This window comes from Bufo gargarizans, chromosome 4 (genome assembly GCF_014858855.1).
Source record: "Bufo gargarizans isolate SCDJY-AF-19 chromosome 4, ASM1485885v1, whole genome shotgun sequence".
In the NCBI taxonomy this organism is placed as follows: domain Eukaryota; kingdom Metazoa; phylum Chordata; class Amphibia; order Anura; family Bufonidae; genus Bufo; species Bufo gargarizans.
The window spans coordinates 245,242,845-245,254,847 of NC_058083.1; the positions used below are offsets into that span (position 1 = coordinate 245,242,845).

Sequence of the window (12,003 nt, forward strand, 5' to 3'; positions counted from 1 at the left end):
TGTGGGGGTGCTTTGCTGGTGACACTGTTGGGGATTTATTCAAAATTGAAGGCATACTGAACCAGCATGGCTACCACAGCCTCTTGCAGCGGCATGCTATTCCATCCGGTTTGCGTTTTAGTTGGACCATCATTTATTTTTTCAACAGGACAATGACCCCAAACACACCTCCAGGCTGTGTAAGGGCTATTTGACCATGAAGGAGAGTGATGGGGTGCTGCGCCAGATGACCTGGCCTCCACAGTCACCGTACCTGAACCCAATCGAGATGGTTTGGGGTGAGCTGGACCGCAGAGTGAAGGCAAAAGGGCCAACAAGTGCTAAGCATCTCTGGGAACTCCTTCAAGACTGTTGGAAGACTATTTCAGGTGACTACCTCTTGAAGCTCATCAAGTGAATGCCAAGAGTGTGCAAAGCAGTAATCAAAGCAAAAGGTGGATACTTTGAAGAACCTAGAATATGACATATTTTCAGTTTCACACTTTTTTGTTATGTATATAATTCCACATGTGTTAATTCATAGTTTTGATGCTTTCAGTGTAAATCTACAATTTTCATAGTCATTAAAATAAAGAAAACTCTTTGAATAAGGTGTGTCCAAACTTTTGGTCTGTACTGTACATGCCGCCGTTTGCCCAGAAAATTAACTTTCTCTCCCATTTTCCTTCGGGGACACAGAAGACCTTGGGTATAGCTCAGCTCCCTAGGAGGCGTGACACTCAGTGAAAACTGTTCAGCCCCTCCTCCAGCAGCTATTCCCTCAGCCTGGAGAGAGAGACTGCCAGTTTTTTGCTTAGTGTCCTAGGAGGCAAGACACTCCCTGCTCTGCAGGGCTGTTTTCTCCTTGTTTAAATTTAGATTTTTACCTTTTTCTTCCAGACCATCAGGGACAACAGAGACGCAATAGACCTCTCTGTTTCTCCCGGGGTTGAGCTGCGCCAGTGGCGGTCACCCGCACTGCTGCCTCCTGCACAGAAGGCAAGGTGGACCAGGGCAGCATAGCGCCCCTGCATCCCGCCAACGCAAGGGTCACCCGCATGCCAAGTGCCTCTTCCAGCGTCCTGCCACTACGGTGCCAGTAGCTGAAGGGACGACCCTGCTGGAACGAACCGAGGGTGAAGACAGCTGATGGTGAGAGAGTGGCTTCTCCAGCCCCACGTCCCACCCCACCCCGGTCTCCTACGTGCCTGACCCCCATACTGGTGCCTCTTGACCCTGCTGTACCTAGCTGGCCCCTGGGGTGCCGCAGGGCGGCAATCTGCTCCCTCTCCTCCCCTCCTGGCCTCCATAGGACATTGCAGACTGGCTGTCTCCCCACCGCTCCTGAAGGTAGCTGCAGAATGCTGCAACATAGGTTCAGCCGCACTGCCTCCCTTCTCCCTGCGAGAGGAATGCTGCAACAGGGCCCAGAGGCCCGCACATAGCTGCCCCTGACAGAGTGGTTATGCCGGTGTCCCTCCTCTATCCTCACGGGCACCCGGTCTCGGGATCCCCCCCCCCCCCATCCCCTTAACTGTGCGCTGCTCAGGGCCAGGGGCCCGCTCCTGACGCTGCTGAGGCGCAGGGCCCTCGCTCCCGGCCAGGCGCCGCAAATTTTGGTCCAGACTTTGCGGCCTGCTGGGCCGCAATTCCGGACCTCTTTCCCAGGCCCCTGACTCTTCCGGCCCGCGGGGTGGGCACCTGCGGCCAGCATGTACATGCGCCACTCCCTCCAGGTCCCGGCCAACCGTCGGTACCTCCCGGTCGGCCGGGCGCCGTGAAAATTTAGGCCGCAAAATTCCGTCCAGGGTCGTTTGGACCTTTCCAATTACCCTCCAGGGTCGTTTGGTTGATATGCTCCACCTGCGCTATCCGATGAGTGAACCTTTAGAAGTTCCCATTTCACCCCCGGGTAGTTTGGTTGATAACTCCCACCGGCGAGCCTGCGACTGACATGGCAAGATTCTGAGAGGTAAGACTACACACAGCTGGCCAGAGCAGGATATTTTCCTCCTCGGTCACCTCCACACCCCCACCCTTCGTTCCTCGGTCTCTGCCATTATTCCAGTCTGATCTTCCAAGATGGCGTCCGAGGTAGACAGCAGTACTTGTCGTATGCATTACCCCCTTCGTTAGGCAGGGTATTTGCACTACTACTGGATGCAGTACTCCCTTGGATATTACCTCCCTCCATTGGGGTCTACCTCAATAGAACTTTTCAGTGCCGGCAGTAGGCTTTTCCCCTTTTGTAGGGGGCGGAACTGCATTCCCACTGGGGACAGTACTAGGTGGATTAGCCTCTTCCATAGGTGACGCAATGGAATTATCCCTGGTTCAGTGTTTACTGTCTGTCTTACCCCCTTACGTAGGTGGGGTATTGATACGGGACTCTCCATATGCCTTGCCCTTTCCGTAGGAGGCGTATTTTCTCTTAGATTCAGTTCCTGCTAGATGCATTACTGCATTGCCACACTTCATGGTGGAGTACTTGCACTGCCCCTTCCACAAGTGATCCATTACCTTGGAATATGAGTACACATCTTGGATGTTGCAATTCAACTACGCCACGGCTATTGGTGCCTTTAGCTTCTTCTACAAATAGAGCGTAGCGAGTATCGTTACACGCTGGTGCCCTGTATTCTTCATCTATTGGTATTTCGGTGCCGCCAATGGATACTGTGGCTGTTTCCACGTTGTGTCCTTTTTCCTTCGGTGCCAGTAGCTGAAGGGACGACCCTGCTGGAACGAACCGAGGGTGAAGACAGCTGGTGAGAGAGTGGCTTCTCCAGCCCCATGTCCCACCCCACCCCGGTCTCCTACGTGCCTGACCCCCATACTGGTGCCTCTTGACCCTTCTGTCCCTGCTGTACCTAGCTGGCCCCTGGGGTGCCGCAGGGCGGGCGGCAATCTGCTCCCACTCCTCCCCTCCTGGCCTCCATAGGACATTGCAGACTGGCTGTCTCCCCACCGCTTCATGGTGGAGTACTTGCACTGCGACTTAGTGCAGTGCAACATTGCCCCTTCCACAAGTGATCCATTACCTTGGAATATGAGTACACATCTTGGATGATTTGGGGCATGAATATGACAACCTCTCTCCTCAGGGGGTTGCCTAGTGTCGTTGTGTCCCCCCCCCCCCCCCCCCCCCTTATCTCCATGGTCCTCCACTGTTCCATTATGTGTCTTAAAAAATATGCAGTGCGTACACCATGGCACTTAATTTTGTTATTTACGTTCTAGTAAGTCGAGTGTTATACTGACTCTCTATATTCTCTTTCCTCCATTCCTGATGTGGGAAGTGGTTGTGTTGTCGCTCTGGTTTAGCTTTGCAGCCTGTTCTCCTCCGCTGGTGCGGATTTTACGCTGGTACTAGCGTTCAGTCTCTGCAGTGGGGCATTCCCTCGGGTAAAGGTTCTACCCTAACGCTGGCTTAGCGGTTGTTCCTGATCAACGCCCTTCGCAGGTGGAGTGTTTAAGGTTAGCTCTCTTTCCCTGGGGCAGTGTGATACCGTGGCTTCTACCGGATTCCTTTACTTTGCCCCTCAGTTTGTGCTAGCTGGGCACGCTGCAGCTCCTACGGAATGGGGGTCCTGGAGTAGCCATTACATACTCTGGCTCCTCCTGCACAGCTCCTTAATCGGGTGACTGATTCTTCTAACGCCGAATTGGGTGGTGTACGCTGCATGGCCTCCTCCTTAGGCGGAGTATGGCACCGCTGCTATCATCCGGTGGCTACTTCTGTGTACTGCCAGTCTCAGATGGGGAATGGGCTTCGTCCTTCCTCTTCTTCCTTCTGTTTTTTCCTTCTCTGGCTCAGAGTTCACAGCCACTCCGCAAACCTTGGTAGCTCCTACGTTACTACTTCCCCCTCATCTACGTTGATGCAGGGTATTGGTTCTGTGGTTTTTTTCTTCCATTGTTGTTCCGGACCGACTGTTGGGCTGTGACGTTTTCCATATTCCTCCTTCTACAGGTGAATCCTTTCCTACCTCTCGAGACTTTACTAATGCCTAACATGTCAGTCCGATGGTAGTCATGCCTTTTCATTGCACATTCTGTGGCTAGACTACGAGACTCGCCAGGCGGAGCAGGGGTGCTGTCACGACTCACCACCACTGATCTTTGAACGGAACACCCCTTCTATTCTTCCTTTTCGAGGCAGGAGTTTTTCTCTCATCTTGGTCTGGTCGAAATTTCTGTCGAGCGACGTTGCTACACTGTCAATACACGGTCGCTGACTCACCCGGGGCCCATAATAACCTTCCTTCAGGGAATGGCACATACGGTTCCTCCGTACTGTCCTCCTTTACCGCCTTGGGATCTGAACTTAGTCCTTTCAGCGCTCCGGAATACTCCCCTTGAACCCTTGAGGGAGATGTCACTCTGACACCTGTCCTGGAAGGTAGTTTTTTCTTGTGGCTATCACATCCATCAGACAGGTGTCCGGGTTGAGGCTCTCTCTTGCAGAGAACCTTCCTGGTGCTTTGCAGGGATAAGCGGTTCTCCAGCCCGTTCATTCCTTTCTCACGACGGTGGTCTCTGATTTCCTTTTCAATAAATAAATTGTCCTTCCATCACTGTGTCCCTCCTCTTCACACCTGCCCTTCCGTGTCACGGCTCACTCCACCAGAGCAGCGGGCGCTCTTGGTCTCGGAGGATTCATGGTTCGGCTGCGCAGTTGTGCAAGGCGGCTACTGTCTTCCTTACGCACATTCACAAAATTGTGCCAGGTGCATAGTTATGGATCGGCGTACGCTGCCTTAGGCTGCATGGTAGTTGCCTGCAGGAGCGCTTGCTCCATGGGTCTGTGGTTTTTCCCTCCCTGTGGACTGCTTTCAGATATATGAATATGGGCGAGAAAATTCAATTTTTTTTAAACTTACCAGTAAAATCTTTCTCGCTTTTCATTGGGGGGGACATCACCCACCCAGTATTGTTGTCTGGCCACGGTTGTGGCTGTTGCTGGTTAGAACCCCTTTGGGTCTTTTTGCATGGTTGGTGTATCATGTTTTTTCTTTGGTTGGCTTGCTTCTCCTACTGCGTGTACACAAACTGAAGCTCTCTCTCCAGGCTGGAGGGGGTATAGCTGCCAGGGGAGGAGCTAACAGCTTTTACTAGTGTCAACGCCTCCTAGAGGACATAGCTATACCCACGGTTTGTGTCCCCCAATGAAGAGCGAGAGAGATATTTTACTGGTAGATTTTACAAAAATCTTGTTTTTAAAATATACAAATGAGCCTCTAGGTGCTATTGGGGCGTTGCTGCAGAACTTAGAGGCTCTGTCTCCTCACTGTTCGGCACGCCCATTTTGCTTAGATGTCCCGTTTAGTGTTCGGTGCAGTGAGTGAAGGATGCTCGCCTGCTGCCAGCTTCCTCACTGCACCTGCGTCGAATAAGTCAGAGCTCCCCGGAAGTGAAGATAGCCGGCAGCAGGCGAGTGTTGTTCACTCACTGCGCTGGACACTAAACGGGACGGCGCAGGATTTTACTTTCAAAGTGCAGAGCAGACATGTCCAAAATGGGCGTGCCGAACAGTGAGGAGACGGAGCCTCTAGGTCAGGCATGGCCAACCTGAGGCTCTCCAGCTGTTGCAAAGCTACAACTCCCACCATGCTTAGACTGCCTAAAGCTATCGGCCTGCAGCAAGGCATGGTGGGAGTTGTAGTTACAACAGCTGGAGAGCCGCAGGTTGGCCATGCCTGCTCTAGGTGCTGCAGCAACGCCCCAATAGCACCTAGAGGCTCATTTGCATCTTTTAAAAGTTAGTTTTCTGGGTGAACGGCGGCATGTAGGCAGATAAAAGTTAGTTATGTACTGCTGACATTAGAACATCGCTATTGTCAGCCAGCTACATAACGAATTTTGTGATGACAGAAACCCTCTAAAGTGGTTGTTCACCCCTGAAAACTTTTTTTGCAGACCCCCTAATGTGGCTGGACCTGCGGTGGAATACATACTTGATACCTGCCACTAGCTTCCAGTTCCTTTGCTTTGCCACAGATTCTTGGTCTACCCGTGGACCACTTCCAGTTTAACATGGGTCATGTGGCTGCTGCAGCCAATGATTGGCCACAGCAGTGACATGTCACCCATGTGTCATGTCATTGGGTCACATGACACATCACCACTGCAGCGGCCACATGACATGCATAAAACCAGATGTTAAAATCGGGAAACCTAGGAGTTCTGTGGGAACAAAGGAGCGGGAATAAAGTATTAATTCCATTGCAAGTCCGGCCACGCAGTAATATCTGTAGAAAAAGTCCTCAGGGGTGAACAACCCATTTAAAGCAGCTCTGTCACCAGGAGATACTCTATTAAACCAGACGTACTGCCTGGTTGTGCTCATCATGCTGATTTAAAAAAAAAAAGTTTAGTTTTAGTCTGTGTGATAAACGGCTGCAGAGAAATATGCGTTGTGTTCATATGCAAATGAGCACTCAGACGGGGCTGAATATTCTGAGCCCTGCTATGTTACACCCCCTGTGCTCTGCACACTCCCCCCTCCCTTTGATTGACAGGGCTAGACATGCAGAGGGCAGAGCTGTGTCCTAGCATCTACATATACTCTATGTACTAACTATAGCTTCATCACACTGAGATCTGGTCAGAAAGCTAATCTACATCTTACTGCTTCTCACAGGCACAATGTATAATTATACAGACACCAGTAATATGCGATAGCTTATTAACAGAAAAACACCATGTATCTCTGAGGTCATGCTATAGCTTAGTGGTATAGTGGTTTACCCTGCATATAGACATCCCAGGTTCAAATCCTTGAAGAGATACATTTTCTTAATTTTTTTATTTTATAATAAATAATTATATAATAACCCCTTCCCGACACATGCCGTACTATTACGTCATGGAAGCCAGTGCATTCCCGCATCATTACGTAATAGTACGTCATGGTTAACTCCAGTCACCGCGCGGTGACCGGACTGAGATGGCTGCACTAATCAGCAGGCAGCCATCTTAGCTGAGGGCGAGGAGGAGTTTTTCTGCTCCCCTGCAGCCCCGATCGCTGAGATTTGCCAGTTAGTGAAGACCAGTCCATCGCAGCGCCAGCAATGTATGGTGCTGCAGTGAGGCTTGGTTAGAGGTGGGAGTGGCTGATGACATCAGAGTATGTCACCTCCTAGGTCAGGGAGGGAACACCAGACACAGCAACGCTCCAGCCAATGGTCGCGCTATACTACTATTGCCTTAACTGTGGTGCTGCTGGGGGCTGGAAGGGAGGTGATTGGGGCTGATTACATCAATCCAGGTTATGTCCGAGGAAGATTGTGTAGGACTTAATTGCACCCACTGCTGGATAATGGTCATCACCTCTATGTTGATAACTAGTATACCAGCATACCCATATTCATGTCCGTAAAAGCAAGAGGTACTGTGGCTTGCGGCACAGTACGCAAAATTCAGAGAGGCTTCCCTAGATCCCTGGTAGGGCAACTTCTCAGAAAGACGACAGTAAGGCTCTCTGCCATGAGTACATCCTGGCGGTTAAGTACAAGGACACGAGGGATGTCCTTTTACTAACCACCATTCACGCCAACACCAGTTCTCCTGCCCAAGTGCAAGGTACCACTATCCCTGTCAACAAGCCAGACTGCATCCTTGATTACAACAGGCACATGGGAGAGGTTGATCTGTCCGATCAAGTTCTGAAGCCCTACAGTGCCATGTGTAAAACTAAGGTGTGGTACAAAAAGCTGGCTGTATACATTGTACAGATGGCACTGTACTATGCGCACATTTTACATCGAGCTGCAGGCCACACAGGAACTTTGCTTCAGTTCCAAGAGGTGGTCATCAAGGCCCTGATTTTCCTAAGTCAGGAAGGGGAGGGCCAGAGTACTTCAGGAGGTCATGGTGCCCGTGTTGTACCAGGACAACATTTACCTTGTAAAGTCCCATAAACAGCAAAGAGGGGAAAGAAGGAAGGAAGACCCAAAATCGATGACTGGTTTGTTACAAAAGGGAATACGAAAAGGCACCACTCCTGCTCAGATAAACCTGCCATCTGCATAAAGAATTGTTTCTAAATTTACCACTCATCCATGGATTTTTAATTTCATCCTTTATGCTCCCTGTAATATTTCTACTTCATATCCCTGATTTAGTCTACCTCGCTTGCATATCCACTTTCCAACAACCACTACATATTCTTTTCAGACAACTTTTAGGTCAAAAGTGCCCTTTCCACCCCTTAAAATGTTCGTAAGGGGGTGTTCTTTCCGAAATGGCGTCACTTCTTGGGGTTTTTCATTTCTGGGGACCTCAGGAAGTTTATTTAATGCGGCATGGCAGCTAAAATCCATGTCTGCCAATTCAGGCCTGTCAGCAAAATTCATTTGGCAGGTTTGCCTGCTGTGCGCCCATACAGCAAGCTACAAGCACATATGGGGTGTTTCCTGAATGGGGAGAAAATGGGGAACACAACCTGGGGTGCCTGATCTCCTTTAACCCCCTTGTGGAAAAAATTGGGGTCTGCTAGTATTTTATTTTTTCACAAATGTGTGATTTTGAAATGCTTTCACAAGTATTTCTGTCTTTTGTGAGACACCTGTTTGCCGAAAAGTACCCTTTCTACCATGTTTAAAATGTTCGTATGGGGGTGCTTTTTCCGAAATGGGGTCACTTCTTGGGGTTTTTCATTTCTCGGGAATTATTTTTTTGCGACATGGCACTTAAAATCCATGTCTGCCAATTCAGGTCAGCAAAATCCATATTTAGCTGTTTGTATCTAGAGCGCTGCCATGTGCTCATACATAATTTTTTTTAGCACATATGGGGTGTTGGCGTATTCGGGGTAATTAGGAACAAAATGTGGGGTGCATTTTGTCCTGTCACTCCTTGTGAAAGTGAAAAATGTGTGTGTAAAGGAAATTTTCTGCCCAAAAATGTAGTTTCCTAATTCTGTGAAACGCCGATGGGTCAAAGTGCTCACTATACACCTTGAAATTATTCTTAGAGGGGTGTAGTTTCCGAAATGGGTCACTTTTTGGGGGTTTCTACTGTAGGGCCACCTCAGGGTGTCTTCATATGCGTCATAGCTCCCAATTACCATTCCAGCTAAATCTGCTCTCCAAAAGCCATATGGTGCTCCTTCCACTCTGAAGCCTGATGTGCGCCCATACATCAATTTTTGAGCACACATGGGGTGTTTCTGTAAACTCCAGATTCTGGGAAATATATTTAGAGTTTTGTTTGGCTGTTAACCCTTGATGTGTAAGAAAAAATAGATTAAAATTTAAAATCTGCTAAAAAAAAAAGTGAAATTTTGAAATTCATTACCATTTTCCTTTAATTCTCGTGGGGCACCTAAAGTGTTAACAAAGTTTGTAAAAAATCAGTTTGGAATAGCTTGAGGGGTGTAGTTTCTAAAATTGGGTGGTTTATAATATCTAAGACCCAGAAAAAGACTTCATAACTGAACTGGTCCTGAAAAAATTGGGTTTTGTAAATGTTGTTAAAAATTTTAAGATTTGCTTCTTAACTTCTGAGCCTTCTAATGTCCCAAAAAAATAAAATGTCATCTTCAAAATGATCCAAACGTAAATTAGACCTATGGGGAATGCAAAGTAATGTACTATGTTTGGAGGTATTGCTATCTATTATAAAAGTACAGACATAGAAATTTGGACATTTTGCAAATTTTTCCACATTTTTGGTAAATTTGATTTAAAGTTATTACCACATAAAGTGACACGTGTCAGATTTGCAAAAAATGGCCTCAGCAGGAAGATGAAAACTGTCCCAGGGTAGAAGGGGATAATGAGGTCTAACTATATTGTGAAAAGTGTTTTGTTTAGTTTTTTTGCTGAAACCTATTACTGGTTTATTCACAGACATAATACATGATTATAAAGAAGCCAGTAATATTTATTAGCTTTCTAAAAAAAAAAATAAAAAAAAACTTCTCAATATAATAAGGAAATACATGTTTCTTATGGGATAAATGGGGGAAAAAAAAGGATGTCTCTTCCAAGATTTAAACTTGTGATCTCTACATACATAACCAATCACTTAACCACCAAGCTATAACATCTTCACATAAAGATGTCTGTCTTTTCTATGCACATCTCCACATAGAGGTTTGTCTTTTCTATACTTATAAGCTAAGACCTATTACTAGTGTCTTTATAATTATATATTGTGCCTGTAAATACAGTAATATGTAGGTTAACCTTCTGAGCAGAGTATATAGTGATGCTATAGCGTATGTGATATTTTCATTCTAACACACAGCTCTTGGACTGGGAACTGCCCTCAGCCTGCTATCTAGCCCTGTCAGTCAATGGGAGGTAGGAGTGTGCAGAGCACAGGGAGTGTAACATAGCAGTGCTCAGACCATTCAGCCCTGCCTCTTGGTGCTTGAATAGCTCATTTGCATATGACTAAAAACGCTGATTTCTCTGTAGCTGTATATCGTACAGACAAAAGTAAGGTATAGTTTTAATCAGTATTATGAGCCCTACCAGCCAGTATGTCTGGTTTAATAGCGTTGACCCTGGTGACAGAGCCGCTTTAACATTATCACAAAGGTAGAATGTGTCACTGTTTCAGTAGTAATAACACTTAGGCCTTGTTCACATTTCCGTGAAAGTGTCACATCTTTGAAAAAAAGCGTATGCGTTTCATCCGTGAAGATGCCCGTGGTTGATCTGTGTGTCCGTTTTTACCATTCCGTGTGTCACCCTTAATTCATGTAAGATGCTCAGCTGAAAATTAATTTCCAAAGAATCTCATATTAGTCTTCAGTGCAAAAAAAAAGTTACACGGACATATGTGTACCATCCGTGTTAGTTATTTTCACGGACCTGTAGACTTCAATGGGCGTGCTTGTTCAGCATCATGGATCAATGTAGTGCATATCCCTGCAGAAAATGCGGACTGCACACGTCTGTGAAAAACAGAAACCTGAAGGAGTCCTTAAAGGGATATTCCAGTGATGGCAACTTATGCCCTATTCAATGGATAAGGGGATAACTGCTAGATTGGTTGGGGTCAGACCACTAAAACCCCCACTGATCATGAAAATGGTAGTCCTGACTCCTCTCTCCCCCTCTTTCTTCCTTTTTGACTGAAGTTGTGGTTGGGCATGTGCAACGCACCATTCACTGTCTGAGACTGACAGTGTCTGTCTCCATCTTCTCCATAGACATTGATCCTAGCTGTGGAACACATCCTTGACTGACACTCCAGCTAAAAAAAAAATCTTCCTCATTGTGCTGGTGTAGTAAGGAGGAACAGGGTGAACATGGGAGGGCCCTCAGCTATCACACATTTTGATAGGTGATAATGTCTACTAGTTTTAAAGGACACCTGTCAGTAGATTTCTACCTATGAAACTGGCTGACCTGTTGCATATTTGCTTGGCAGCTGAAGGCATCTGTGTTTTTCATATGTGCCTGCATTGCTGAGAAAAATTATGTTTTAATATATGCAAATGAACCTCTTGGAGCAATGGGGGAGTTGCCTTACTCTTGGAGGCTCTGCTCTCTTTGCAACTACCATGCTCTCTCCACTTTGACAGGTTTAAACAATGTAAATGTGATCCCCTGGCCCCTATTGCTCCTAGAGGCTAATTAACATCATCCCCAATCATTGATAACCTCTCCCCAGTGTTCAGCTATCTATGTATACACACTTACACAAAGAATACTATTAATCACTGATAACCCCCCCATGTACAACTATCAGTGACTGACAGGTACCTATGTATACACATTTACACAGAGAATGGTGACACAGAACAGATTCTCCAGAGTAGGATATGCTTTGTCTGCTGCTTTGTAACATAGTTTTTTCTAATGTTCCCTTCTAAATTTAGTCCCAGACAGCAACGTGAAGGACCGGGAATGTTGGTTCTTGCTCCAACTCGTGAGTTAGCTCTTCAGGTGAAGGCTGAGTGTTCAAAGTACAGATATAAAGGGTTTGAAAGGTATTCTGTAAATGTATTATACTAAAATGTTGAATGTATGTAATGGATAACGCTAGTCTGGTTTGGTGTCAAAG

At 47.0% G+C, this 12,003-nt stretch overlaps 1 protein-coding gene across 1 annotated transcript in view; it reads left to right on the top strand.

Annotated features, from left to right (window-relative positions):
• The window catches only part of DDX43 (DEAD-box helicase 43), a 166,851-nt gene that overhangs the window by 81,299 nt on the left and 73,549 nt on the right, over positions 1-12,003 (top strand). Inside the window, exon 8 of the mRNA XM_044291120.1 lies at positions 11,819-11,929. Within this exon, the coding sequence (XP_044147055.1) occupies positions 11,819-11,929 (111 nt within the window). The remainder of the gene's footprint in view (positions 1-11,818; positions 11,930-12,003) is intronic.